This window comes from Propithecus coquereli, unplaced genomic scaffold, assembly GCF_000956105.1.
Source record: "Propithecus coquereli isolate 6110/MARCELLA unplaced genomic scaffold, Pcoq_1.0 Scaffold94, whole genome shotgun sequence".
NCBI lineage: Eukaryota > Metazoa > Chordata > Mammalia > Primates > Indriidae > Propithecus > Propithecus coquereli.
The window spans coordinates 5,077,383-5,092,397 of NW_012155729.1; the positions used below are offsets into that span (position 1 = coordinate 5,077,383).

General features: G+C 34.0%; 1 protein-coding gene across 1 annotated transcript in view; it reads right to left on the bottom strand.

Moving 5' to 3' along the window:
• The window catches only part of LOC105826911 (usherin-like), a 203,377-nt gene that overhangs the window by 103,864 nt on the left and 84,498 nt on the right, over nucleotides 1–15,015 (bottom strand). The window contains exons 6-9 of the mRNA XM_012664921.1: nucleotides 14,279–14,573; nucleotides 13,115–13,299; nucleotides 12,043–12,264; nucleotides 10,213–10,306 (exon numbers count right to left, since the gene is read on the bottom strand). Coding sequence (XP_012520375.1) covers nucleotides 10,213–10,306; nucleotides 12,043–12,264; nucleotides 13,115–13,299; nucleotides 14,279–14,573 — 796 coding nt within the window. The remainder of the gene's footprint in view (nucleotides 1–10,212; nucleotides 10,307–12,042; nucleotides 12,265–13,114; nucleotides 13,300–14,278; nucleotides 14,574–15,015) is intronic.

Sequence of the window (15,015 nt, forward strand, 5' to 3'; positions counted from 1 at the left end):
TATAGTAAAAAGAAAACCCTAGATGCAGATGACTTTGCTGGTAAATTCTATCCAATATTTAAAGAATAAATAACACCAATCTTTCACAAACCTTTCCAAAAAATAGAGGAAAAAAGAACATTTTTCAGTTCATTCTATGAGGATACTATTACCCAGAGACCAAAGCCAAACAAAGACATAATGATAAAAGAAAACTTCAGACTAGTATCCCTCATGAATATAGATACCAGTATCTTTAAAAAATATTCACAAACCAGATATAGCAATATGTAAAAGTATTATATGTCCTGACCAAGTGGGATTTATTCCAGGAATGCAAGATTGACTTAATATTCAATAATCAATTAATATAATATAACATATTAATAGAGGAACCAGTATCTTTAAAAAATATTCACAAACCAGATTATATAATATGTAAAAGTATTATATATAACATACATGTAACTATTATACATATGTATGTAGTCTATGTACAGCACGAGTTCCTGAGCATACGCTTTGTGAATGCAGACCTGTCTAACTATATCTCATGGCTGAATGAGGTGGAACCGTTCACATCAAGGGCTCTGGATTCTTATTTGTTAATTTTGAATACTATACATTGTTTGGTATTTGATTTCTTCTTTGGCCTGCCTGTCCTTCTTTATTCGTTCTTCCTCTTTAATTATGAGATTATTCAGGGCACTAAATAGAAAAGACACATGTGGACACACCAGGTTCCGCTAAGAGTCCAGAGGAGGGCTTTAAGGTGTGTTCAAGTTTGTGGATACGATACTGCCTGAAACAAAGCAATTCTATTTTATTGCAACCATAATAGTTTAACCCTACTGATATTCCAGGAAATGTGGCCTATAATACAGATCACATTTATATAGTGAAACCTGCACTATTTTATAAAGGAACTCAAAGAAGAAAAAAAGCAGATTCATTATATTCATACATTCTTTACATGAAACTCTTCTAAATAATATATCATGCAAATATGGATTAATATATTAAGAAGCATAATATATCATTGCTGTCATTTAATTTTTAAAGTCCCTTTAAACTTAGTCAACTGACATAAAAGGCATTGGGTTACTATTTGGATAAAGCTATTTTATATTGGAAATTTTGCCTAGTATTAGACTTGAGTACTACACTAGTAAATAAAAAATCCTTTCATTAGTATTGCTGCATTAAAATTTTTCTTTTAAGACTTAAAATGTCTATGATATTTATATTATTTGTTAATTACTAATTGTCAGCCTGAATCATTTGTTTGCACCAAAGTCATCTCTATTTATTACAGTAATTAGTGTCTGCCAGGGAATCTTTTTTGAATTTCACAAATGAAGGTCCTTCAATATTTTCAAATACTTGCATCTGTAATCAAGACATAATGGCTGTACTCAAGCATAATGCTCTACACACAGAAGGCATTTAATAAATATTTGTTGAATGGATAAAACTAGCAAATGATCAATCTTCACAGTAAAACTATAAACATACATAGTAATCATGAATTTAGTAATGGTTATTTCATACTGAATAGAGTCACCTCCACTCTGTCTTTAGCAGTAGCATGGATACTAAACATGGATGATATATTCCTGATAGATTTATAAATCTTTTTATTATATTTTAGGAAAACGATATTGAAATATTTAAGATAAATTTATAAATATTAAAGAAGCAAACAATTGCGCTCTTTCATTTACCACCAATAACATCCAAATTTAATAAAATAGCAGTCCCCACTTACATGCAAAGAAAAGGTTTCAAGACTCACAATGGATGCCTGAAACTGCAAATAGTACCAAAACCAATTGCTGTCAATCAAAACATATTTTCTTCTACCCGCAAATTTAATGCCTTTTCCATGTTAACTAAGGACTCAAAATGCACCATGGTTATAGATTTTACAGCTTGAAGTATAACAGCAAAACTAGCACAGATTTCTTTTCCCTTCTGTACTTCAAGGATAGAAGAGTAATTCTTACTGTAGATCTTAGCAACCTCAGCATACAATTTTTTTCTTTCCTTATTAAGCCAAGAACTTTCACCTTTTCACTTAAAGTAAGCACTTCATGGCTTCTCTTTGGCATAACTGAATTGCTAGCATCACTCTTATGCTTTGGGACTATTATTAAGTAAAATAAGGGTTACTTGAACACAAGAACTGCAATAGTACAACAGTTGATCTAACAACCAACATGGTTACTAAATGACTTATGTAATAGATTTATTAATCTTAAATTATACTTGCATTCCTGTGAGAAAACTAATTGGATTACTATATATGATTGTTTTCATAAACTGGTAGATTCGTTTTGCTATTGACTTTATTTAAGTTTCTTAGGTTTCTGTTTGTATTTGACACTTGTTGATAGTGTGCATTATACCTGTTAGGTGTGAATTTGCCCATCCCCTCCGCCCCCTTCTCACCGGCTTGATTTCTGTTGAGTTTTACTTCCATATGTGCATGTGACTGTTACTCAATTAGTTCCAATTTAACAGTGAGTATATGCGGTGTTTGTTTCTCCATTCTTGCGACACTTCACTTAGAAGAATAGGTTCCAGTTCCATCCAGGTGTTAGAAAAGGTATTAGTTCACCATTTTTTCATGACTGCGTAGTACTCCACAGTATACATATACCACATTTCATTAATCTATTTGCGTATTCACGGGAACTTGGGTTCATTCCACATCTTTGCGATTGTGAATTGTGCTGCAATAAACATTTGAGTGCAAGTGTCTTTTTGATAAAATGATTTTTTTTCCTTTGGGTAAATACCCAGTAGTGGGATTATTGGATCAAATGGTAGGTATACTTTTAATTCTTTGAGGTGTCTCCATGCTACCTTCCATAGAGGATGTACTAGTTGCAGTCCCACTGACAGTGTATAAATGTTCCTTTCTCTCTGCATCTACACCAGCATCTGTTGTTTTGGGACTTTTTGATAAAAGCCATACTTGTTTTGTTGTTATTGTTGTATTTATCCTGCTTGGTGTTCTCTGAGCTTCCTGGATGTATGGTTTGGTGTCTGACATTAATTTGGAAAACTTCTCAGTCATTATTGTTTCAAATATTTCTTCTGTTATGTTCTCTTCTTCTCCTTCTGATAGCTCTATTATATATATTTACATTTTTTGTAATTGTTCCGTATTTGGATATTCAGCTTTTTTGTTCTGTCATTTTTCTCTTTACCTTTCTATTTTGGTAGTTTCTATTGACATATCCTAAAGCTCAGATTCTTTCCTCAGCCATGTCCAGTCTACTGATGATCCCATCAAAGGCAATCTTCATCTCTGTTACAGTGTTTTTGCCATCTAGCATTTCTTTTTGATACTTTTTCAGAATTTTCATCTTTCTGCTTATATTACCCATCTGTTTTTACATGTTGTCCACTTTATCTACTAGAGCTCTTAATATATTAATCATAGTTGTTTTAAGTTCCTGGTCTGATAATTCCAATTTCCCTGCCATGTCTGAGTCTCCTTCTCATGCTTGCTCTGCCTCTTCGAACTGTGTTTTGTGCCTTTTAATGAGTCTTGTAATTTTTCGTTGAAGTCCAGACACGATGTACTAGGTAAAACGAACTCTGCTAAATAGGCCTTTGGTGCTGTGGTGGTAAGATGTGAGGGGAGTGAAAGGGTCCTATAATTCTATAGTTAGGTTTCAGTTTTTAATGAGCCTGTGCTCATCGGCTGTGAACTTCACAAGCATTTCTCAAGTAACTGCTCTCCTCCTCCCAAAGTGCAATGTGATGGCTACAGGGGGCTGAAGTTGAGTCTATCTCTTCCCCTTAAATGCTATTTTTAATAATTACTTAATGGCATCTTGCTACCTTTTATACTCCTCTCCATATACATCATCATCTTTATTATTATTTAATACAGTCAATCTCTATGTATATGTATCCACATATTTGCTGGCTTACTTGTTCACAATTCATTCTTGCATATCAGGCATTTTTTTTCTGGGAACATTATATTTCTTTATCAAAAATATCCTCTAAAAACTCTTTTAGCAAGAGTCTGTTGGTGGTAATATTGATAAATATTTGTTAGACTGACATTGTGTTCCTTCTTTCCTGTTTTTCATTGGTAGCCTAACTACGAATGCAATGCTAGGTTTCTTGCTTTCTCTGTGCACTTCAAAGGTCCTGTTTCACTGTGTTCTAGCTTCCACTGTGGCTACTGAGAAATAAGTTACCACTGGTTTCTTATAAATTTATGTCTTATAATTTGTCTTTTTCTCTCTGGCTACTCTTAGGATCTACTCTTGGTCTTTCGTGGTCATCGGATTTATTACCTCACACCTACATATGTATTTCTTTTTCTTAGCCAACTTTGGACTCAGAAGAATCATGTAATACCCCAACTTTGGATAATTCTTTACTCTCATCCTTTAGATATTATCTTTCATTATTTTTACATTATCCCTATTTGCTTCTTCTGTAAGTCTGTCTTAATTTTTCCCCATGAAAGAGGTTTCTCTTTTATGCTTTCAGCTTACATTTTAAATGTATTTATGCACATACTTATCCCAGGGAAAGAACTAGCATAAGTGTTTTTCAAAGGTCAATAATATCACAATGTGTCAGAGAGGAAATAAAATGCTTGACCTTGACTCCTTAAATGTACATCAAATGTCAATTTGATTCTATAATATGAACTGCTAGTTATATGAAAATGAATTAACTCACTGGTATTGCAAAAAATAAACTATAAAATGAAATGTATTTAGAGTAAAATCTTTCTGTGAGCAAACAGATAAAAAATAAGCAGTGGTAAATCCTGATGTATAATATAAATATGATACAAATTAATCATGGTGACTCATACTTTTGGACTTCAGTGCTCTAAAGGAACACACTCACAAAAATAACAGGAAATATTCATTTACATAATAAGCATTGTAGAGTGTGATGTCGGCACAATTCAAATTATTGAGTGGTCAGAAGGCTTATTATATAAAATGTTTCAAGCTGGCTGTGCTATTTATAATACTAACAAAAATTTATACTGATAGTTTGATTGTAGTTAATTCATAAGATCCATGATTAATGTTATAGAAGGGTCACAAGTTAGAGCCAATGAATAAGAGAAGCATTTGTGGTTACCAATAAATTGCTCTGTGAAGGCTTGGCTACTCTTGCAGGTAATGATGTCACAAAATGATGAAAGAATAGCTAAGTAGCCAACAAAGTGCCAATGCTTGGCTGAGACACTGATCATTGCATCACTCTTGGCCAGAGCCCCTGAAAGGTCAACATAGCTTCTAAAGGAAAATGAAAACTCACAAGGATGCAAGTTTCAACTGATCAAACTTTTCTTAAAGCTAGATTCTATCAACACTTGAGCTCCTAGAACGGGTAAAGAAAGTGTTGGATAAGAGAAGTAATAGATGTGTTGCAGATACACAACCATGTTAGTTGGCATACAAATCTAAGCTTTCAATTTCTAGCTTGTATCCTGTACCTGTGAGCTTAACATAACACCTTTTGATAATTATCATGAACTTTCTGACCAAGTGGACAAGAGGTACTTTATTGCAATAAAGCTGATAGCACAGGTAGTTAGGGAATCATCTAACATGGGGGATGGAGTGGAATTTAAAAGCCTATGTACCAAAAGAATACATAATGGACAACTCCATGATATGAAATTTTAGTTCAGACAAAACTAATTTGCAGTGACAGAAAACAGAGTGGTAGTTTCCTGAGATTCGGAGTTGGAGGCAAGCACTGACTGCAAAGAGGCACAAGATAATATTTAGGGAGAAGGAAACACACTTTGTCTTGTTTCCTTGCTTTATAAATTTCATAAGAGCTAAAGTCTTTGAAGGCCAGTAGTTAACACAAGTGAGGCCACCCAGATGTAAGGCTATCGACGGTAGTGAAAGTAGTGGCAAACCAAAGAGGGATATTGCTCTAATAGGGTAACTACTACCCTGCATCACCCAGTTGTTGCCACGGGAGGAAATGAACATAGTCTTGAACCATATTCCGATGAAGACAAGCCAGAAATTTAAAATAAAAAGTGAAAACTCTTGCCAGAAGTTAAATTAAAAACTGTTTAAACATTTTTCCCCACCTATGGGCCACCGGCTTGTAACATCAATTTTAAAAACAAATGAAGAACCTTTCATACAGAGAATTCCCTAGAATGGCTAAGTCCATGAATCTGCTCCTGAATTCATCATTCTACTCCTTTCTTCTGCTTCATTCATTTTTACTTCTCCTAAAAACACTTTTTCACAGGAAAGACAATTGCCAAGAACTGGCATATTTTCAAGGCTTACATTTTCATCTGTTTGCCAAATGGCTGTAATATAATTCACAAAAGCCCTGTTTATTGAGTAATATTATTAATGGTTAGCATAATACTGTGGAATTGAAGACATTTCTTTTTGGATTATGTCCAGGTCTTTAAAAAGAACAAGGATTCCAATAGGAAATGAATGACTTATATTAAAACGTATTATTTCATAAAGTGGAACAACGTGAAAATCATTTGAATAAGCATATTTTCAAATTGTTATAAGACAACTTTTCTCTGACAAATAAGTCCCCACATGTATTAAAATAGTTCGAATGACAAAAGGAGAATGTCATGTCTAGAAATGCTTTTATAAAATTATTTTTTATTTTCAACACATTGAAAATACCATAAGACCAAGAAATCATTCAACCTAACAGTCTATTAACTTTTCCCCTTTGGCTGCATTTGACAAACTTTGCTAAGTAAATTATATTTGTTGATTTTTAAATTTTTGGCTAAATTCATGAATTATTAAAGTATGTTAAGGAAGAATATAACAAAAGTTTACTTTTCTATTTTTGTTTTCAAAAGGTATTTAATATTTAAATAAGAAGCATTAAAATGTATTCTCAACCTAAATTATAGTTAACTATTTGACTAGTTTATAAGCCAACAGTCACCACCTGAGACCAAATCTGAGAAATCCCAACTTGTCTTCTGAAACCAATCATGAGACTTCCTTCATTTAATGGCTTTATTTTTAAGGGGAAGCATGAAATCATCCAGGAATCATAAAATATCAAACATTTAATTGTGAGCAATTAAAGACAGATAAAGAAAAAAATAAGACAGGACATCAAAAGGAAGTGAGAGAGAAAGTGAGACAAAGACTAAGACAATGGACCAGGCACAGTGGCTCAGGCCTATAATCTTGGCACTCTGGGAGGCTGGGAGGCCCATCTCTACTAAAAATACGAAAAAAATTAGCGGGGCATGGTGGTGCACACCTGTAGTCCTAGCTACTCAGGTCACTGAGGAAGGAAGATTGCTTGAGCCCAGGAGTTTGAGGTTTCTGTGAGCTAGGCTGACGCCATGGCACACTAGCCCAGGCAACAGAGAGAGACTCTGTCTCAAAAACAAATAAAAAAATAAAAAACAAACAAAAAAATATAATAAAAAAAGACTAAGACAGACTGACTAATCAACATAAAGCAAAAGAAGGTCAAAAAACATGTTATAAGAAAATATTACTCAAAATGCAGCTTGCAAGCACTAGAAACATTCAGTTAAAGTGCCCTATTAAATTCATTCCTAAACATTTTTTAATTGGGTTATTAGTGAGTTTGGGAGGAAAGGAAAGGTTATTGAAAGCAATCACTGATTACAGAGAAGAAGTGTCAATCTTATGGGATCAAAAGAAGAACTTAGGAAAAATAAATGTTACTTTAACTTTAAAATCTAGAATAAATCAAATTGGCAAAAATTTAAACACACAATGATGGCTCAATAAAGAGTGAATCAATCAAGTTAATCCAACTAATTTCATTTCTGTGACAATATAAGCCATACAATAGAACATATTAAAATCAGTCTTTAAGATTTTTTTCTCATGATATACTCATCAAATCAAATTCAAAGACTTCAAACACTAGAAATCCAAAAAAATATAAATGATTTCTTTTTAAAAATAATTATTGATTAGTGGTGAAAACTAAATGTATAAAATAAAAGACCAACAATATAAAGCAGTTATCTGGAAAAATAAATTCAAAAGAATATCTAAATTAGAACATGAAAGCTTTGGTTTGAGCACACAGAAAAAGAAAGGAGGCCAAATCAAAGACTCTGAGTTGAAATGAGGAACAGGGCTACACCAAAAATGTGCTAGAGGAAGTCTACATTTTAGATAATATTCTTGCCACTGAACTATACACATTAATGTTACAACTAAAAGCAAATTAGATTAAGAATCAGAAGTCAGAGATGGAGTTCCCCTAAACCTTGACACATGTCCCTTTAAAAATCAAGATGTTCTATAATATGATAAAACAAATTCACAGAGAAGTGATGTGACTAACTGAAGCACAAGTACAGGGCATGGTCTAGGTTCACAGATCACACGTAAGTCTTTGAGACAATGCTATTATCTTAAAAGCTAAAATATACCAATGTACAAGCCCACATTTATGTAACAAAATGATAGAAACATAACCATTCCATACTCTTGTTAGGAAAGAATTGCTTTTTAGAATGACAGCAATTATATAATGTAGTTCACTGTATTTGCAACTTTAATTTAAATAGATATGGTCAAATTATTCTCCAAAAATATATCAACTGGCAGTCCCATCAATGTTGTATGAAAGTTATATTCTCACATGTCCTAAATATTATCAATCTTTAAACTTTTTACTAATTTGAGAAATTAAAAACAATACTTGAATCTGATTAATACTGAGTTTGGGTAACATTTCATGTATTTACTGAATATCATCATTTCTTCCATTGTAAATTGCTTGTTCATATATTTGCTCTTTTTTATTAAGTTGTTTCATTTTTCTTAATATTTTATTAGTGCTCCTTGTGTATGAGAGATCTCTTTACCTGTTAATCTGATGTAAATATTTTCTATCAATGCATCACTGTCACTACACAGTAGTTGTGTTAGTCCTTACACTGTACAGAATTTTAAATATTTATATGACAGAATATTTCATTAATTTCCTTCATGGCTCCAGACATGTTTGCTTCTGTTTGTATTTCATTTGTTTAACTTACAAAGGCCCTCAACATTAGATTTAGGAAATATTCTTCTAATCTTTATTTTAATAGATTTATAGTTATTTTTACATTTAAATGTTGACGCCACATAAATTTTTGTACATGCCATAACGTAGGGCTCTCACTTAATTTTCTTACAAATTGACAGCTAATTGTCTCAAACATCATTTACTTAAGACTCCATATTATCTACTTTCATTATTGGTATTGTTACTGCTGCTGAACCTTCTCTCATATCAGCTGTTGCCAAGATTGTTGCTAGATATTTCTGCCAACAAATATCTCTTAATTTTTTTTCCATTTACCTCTTATGCCTAAAGATCCAGCTAAATTTTCACCTCAACTATGAAATTCTCCCTGACCATCATAGACAAGCTGAAGTAACATAATTCCTAAGTAATTTTATTATAGATTTTCAAATTAATTACTTATAATTCCTTATATCAGCAATAAATTGATCTTGACTGACATAAATACATAAAAATAGCCCTACATCTAAAGACTCTTTTTTGGGATAGACACCTCTGTATAAATACCCTTTAAATGCAGAAATAAAACCATTTTTTTAATTTAGTGTCAGGTATCAAAATGCCTCAAAAATTCTTTTATAAAATATGAAGACCGGGCACAGTGGCTCATGCCCGTAATCCTAGCACTTTGGGAGACTGAGGCAGAAGAATTGCTTCAAGCCAGGAGTTCGAGACCAGCCTGAGCAACACAGCTAGACCCTGTCTCTACAAAAAACTTAAAATATTAGACAGATATGCTGGACGTGCCTATAGTCCCAGCTACTCACGAGGCCTGTTGGAGGTTGCAGTGAGCTGTGATGATGCCACTGCACTCAAGCCTGGGCAACAGAATGAGACTCTGTCTCAAAAAAAAAAATAAAAAATAATGCTGATGAAACAAAGAAACAGAAAAGGAAAGGAAAACCTTGGATGTGTATAATTTCTCTGATTGAGATTGTTGTTTAGAAACACAATTTTCAACCTATTAATGGCTGTTATTGTTCTCTACAAAAACTCTCTGGAATAACTGACATTTTAGGTTCATATCAATTTCTTTTTATAATAAATCAAAGAAGTTAGACCAGGAGTTAGACCAAAATTCAGTTCATAGAATTTATAGTCACCACCCCTACTTTTCTTTTAGATTTCCATGCATAAACTAGAACTCACATGAAGTCCTTCAGTGAAGCTTTCCTGAGAGCAGAGGCATCGGTATGGCCGGCTTGTCGTGTCACAATTATCGGCATGACCATGGCACTGACATCTGCAAATGTGAGCATTGCACACTCCTAAGACACACCAACTCAACAGTGAATATATTAATATTTAAGCCCCTATGAATATATACATTGTGTGAATCCAACAAGGAAGACAGTATGTTTAATCAACACAAAAATCAATTTCTCTTTAATCATGTGAATATTCACAAAAGTTTTGAATTAATCCTGAAGTACTGGAAGGACCATCATCACCATCCAAACCATACTGCGTTGTAAAGGTAATTTTCAAACCACCCTGAAAAGGGGGATGGCATTTTCTACGCTTATACCTACATTTACCAAGGGAAGGCATTTACAGGAACTATTTTAAATACACTTAAGAATTTAAAGTTCAGAATAAACTGCAGAATGAAGTTAACGAATTTCAATTTTGGGGGTTTTTTCCAAAGTTAAATGGTAAATATTTAATAGTATTACTTTTTTCATTATGCTATTACTTAACGAACAAACAATGCTTACATATTGGCATTCTGGTCTGTTTTTAAAGATATACTTTATTCACAAGGCATATCATTCCTCTAGAACAACCCATTCTAAATATAATCTATAAGCACATTTCTATATTAGATAGTATGCTGCTTAGTTTTGCAGCTATCGATTTTTTAAAAAATTGTAATATTTTTAAAATATTGTAAGTCACATTCTCAATTGTGATCAGACATTTATAAATTACTTAGGACGCATCAGATCTTTTCTCTAAAGGAAAACAAATATTCCCCATGGAACTATGAGCTGTGATCTCAGGTAGTTCAAGCCCCATACTTAAAAAACTCTGTGGCACCCGAGGCGGGCGGATTGTTTGAGCTCAGGAGTTCGAAACCAGCCTGAGCAAGAGCGAGAACCCGTCTCTACTAAAAATATAAAGAAATTAATCGGACAACTAAAAATATATAGAAAAAATTAGCCGGGCATGGTGGCACATGCCTGTAGTCCCAGCTACTCGGGAAGCTGAGGCAGGAGGATCGCTTGAGCCCAGGAGTTTGAGGTTGCTATGAGCTAGGCTGATGCCACGGCACTCTAGCCTGGGCAACACAGTGAGACTCTGTCCCCCAAAAAAAAGAAAAACTCTGTGGCACTACAATTACAGCTCCAAATCCAGCTCTTTCTCTTTGCTTCCAAGAATGTTTGAAAATTATATTCTAGAACAAACCAAGTAGACTACTTAATAAATTATTTCTAAGTCAGATTCACAGTATCATAACTTTTAAACCCAATAACTTTTGAAAATTGATTCCATAACAATGTTATCGAATTTACAGAATTCTATTTACAGAAAAGACTCACCAATCTCCCAAAAAAATCTTAAGAGTAGGAAGTCATTGCAAAAGGTGAAGCTTGGAATTTGGATTGCTCTAAAATCTAAGTTATCGTATTTTCAAATAAGTATGACAAAAACCTTGTTGAAAACAAAATTTACTAGAGAGTATTTCTGCCATGTGATCAACCTAGTGTTGATCAGTTAGTACCAATTTGATGGTGACTCTCTAGGGATTAGTGGGATGAGGGGGCAAATCTACAACTAAAGGACACAGGGAGCACTAAAGGGAGGGAAGGGCATGCCTTTAACCCGCATTTGGGTGAGGCAAAGACATAAAGTGTAACTACAGTGTTTGTACCCTCACAAAACCCTAGAATAATAAAAAAAAAAAAAAAAAAAGAAAGAAAACAAAATTTACAATGAAAATCACACTACAATCAAAACCTTGGTAATGAACACTACCTCCCACTAATGGTGATTTCATCCACCGCGTAATATCTGTGTCTGAGGTTGACAGCAGTCTCAGTTGTATAGTATTGTCCACGGAAATGAAACCTTATTTTTGTGGCTTTTACAAACTCCTGAAGAGATGGGGAATTATAGAAGTCATTGTATCCAGGTCGAAAATTTGGTCCAGGTGTCAGGATGCTAAATGTGACATTGCGACGGGAATACGGAGTAAAACTGTTGGGGAAAGAAATTTGATATCATGAAAATCTATTCATATTTTTGACAAAGTTATGAGAAATTATACTATATATTATCAGTAAGAGCTTAAATTCTTTATTCTTGGAAAACAAACATATTCTGTATATTTCATATGCAAACAATACAGGATTATCACAGAAAGCCTAAACATTCCTACTAAAACATTCCTTGAGAACATAATGAAAACTCTATTAATATAGATAACTTACTAAACAATCTGAAAATCAGATTGCAAAACACCAGTGAGATTATAAATACGAGTTACTCTAAAGTCTTTTACAAGAACTTTAAACATAGTTTAAAACCCAATTTAGGGAGGAGACTTAAGAGAATATGCCTCGGCTTTAAGAAACAAGGGTGACATAGCACCTCTTGTATACTCCTGGAGAGAACTGGAACGCATTCTACTAAGTATCCCAAAAATGGAACAACGAGCACCACATGTACTCACCATCAAATTGGTATTAACTGATCAACACATAAGCGCACATATAAGAATAACATCTATTGGATGTCGGGCAGGGGGGAGGGGGAAGGGGAGAGGAGGGGACGGGTATATGCATACACAAAGAGTGCAATGCGCACCATCCGAGGGATGGACACACTTGAAACTTGGACTTGTGGGGGGGGGGGCCCAAGGGCAACATACATAACCTAAACATCTGTATCCCCCGTAATATGCTGAAATAAAAAAAAAGAAAGAGAATATGCCTCAAGAAAGTTGGTAAAAGAGGGAAGTCTCTACCAGCCTAGTGAGTTAGCTTACTTGTAGGTTATTACTAACTCAACAGTCTATTATAATTAATTATTTAAAAGGTATCCATACTTGGAAAGCTGAAGACAGTTGACAGAATCAGGATTTTCCAAATTTCCATTGTTCTTCATTCCAAAAGCACTGCAATTTCTAGCAAAATATTGCCAGTCCTCCCAATCGGAACCATCCCCTGTCTTCCTTTGAATCCTTATTTCTGTTGGTTGTAGACTAAAGAACTGAATGATAATGTAAAACACCTGAAAAATGAATGTTAATTATTGTAATCGAAGTTTTAAGTTTGACCCATCAGTATAAATCAAATCATGGAATTGTTAGATTCAAATATAATGGATTACTTCCTCATAATTACAATTATCAAATATTTATTGGACATCCAGAAACTTCATAGTCCTGTAGAAAAAGTAATATATTCTATAATTGTATATCCATCCCTCTTCTAAAGGATTTTATAAATCAAAGTGCAAATTAATATTGCTTGATATAAAGACGTGAACAAAAAGCATTACTTCCATGAAATAAATGTCATATATGTTCTTCTTAAGTAGTCATTTAGAAAAAGCACCTCAGGTTTGATTAATTTGTGCTACTTAATAAAAAGAATATTTCCACATTTCATAAATATCATTTTAATATAAATCTCTAAAAAATAAGGCCCTGCATATTGTCTATAAGATATCTTTATTTCATGTATTATAATACACTGCTTTCGTGAGATAATGTTCAATTGCCTAGTTCAGCTTTCACCTTGCAGTGAGGTTGAATTGTGTCCCTCCCATAGATATGGCCAAGTACTAACTCTCAACACCTGTGAATGTGACCTTATTTGAAAATAGGATCTTTGCAAATATAATTAAGGATGTTAAAATGAGGTCATCTTGGATTTAGGGTGGGCCTTATAAGAGAAAGAAGAGGGAGAATCGATGCTCACAGAGAAGCAGGGAAAGAGGCCACGTGAACATGAAGGCAGAGATTGAAGTTATCCTGCCAAGAGCCTAGTAACACCAAGAGCCACCAGAAGCTAGAAGCAGGAAGGTAGGATCCTCCTCTGAAGCCTCTGGAGGGAGAATAGTCCTGCCAACACACCTATTTTGTATTTTTGGCATTCAGATGTATTCTGCAAGAGAATACATTTCTATTGTTTTAAGACATGAAGTTTGTGGTGATTTGTTGCAGCAGCCACGGGAAATTCATGCACACCCCATTGTTTGTAATTACCTGATACTGTCCATTTTCCAAATCTACTGAAATAGTCACTCCTTGATTAAGCTGGGTAATGTTTGTAAACACATTTGAAACCCAGGCAGTACTGATGTCGTTATCATTGACAAAAGAGAGAGGATGGGCTTCGGGATTCAACCGCGACACTCTGTTATCGGTTGTGTCTTCTGCGTCATTAGCAATGCAGTATCGCTGTCCCAAAGGATGGACCCGAGGGTGGCTGCCAGGGCAGCGGCAGTGTGACTGGATATGCAATCTAAGCAGGTCTCCGGAAAAAACTTCCAGAATCTCTCTGCGGGAGTCAGAGGGAGACCGTGAGAACAAATAGGTTTACAGTAATAGAACCTCTAACAGTTGTTACAAATGAATATCACTCTTTTAGTGCTTTGATGAGTATCCATTTAAGTTTAATAATTTTCTAAATGGTACATAAAATAAAACTCATTCCTGGCCAAATAAACATACTCATTCTCACAAAATGAATATCAAAATCAGTACATTTTCAGTGTTAACTTTTTACCTCAAGAAGCATGCACAAGCCCTTGTCTGATTATCAAGATATGATATTTAAATATCAGAATGTGCTACTTTGTCTATTTGTGATAATATAAAAAAGTAACATTTATTTAGGTTGTTAAACTCACTCACCACTGAGAATGAACAATAATATATTGAGAATAGTAAGAGTTATAGATAAGGTCTCTGGTTCATCCGTGGGAAAGCAAGCATCATTT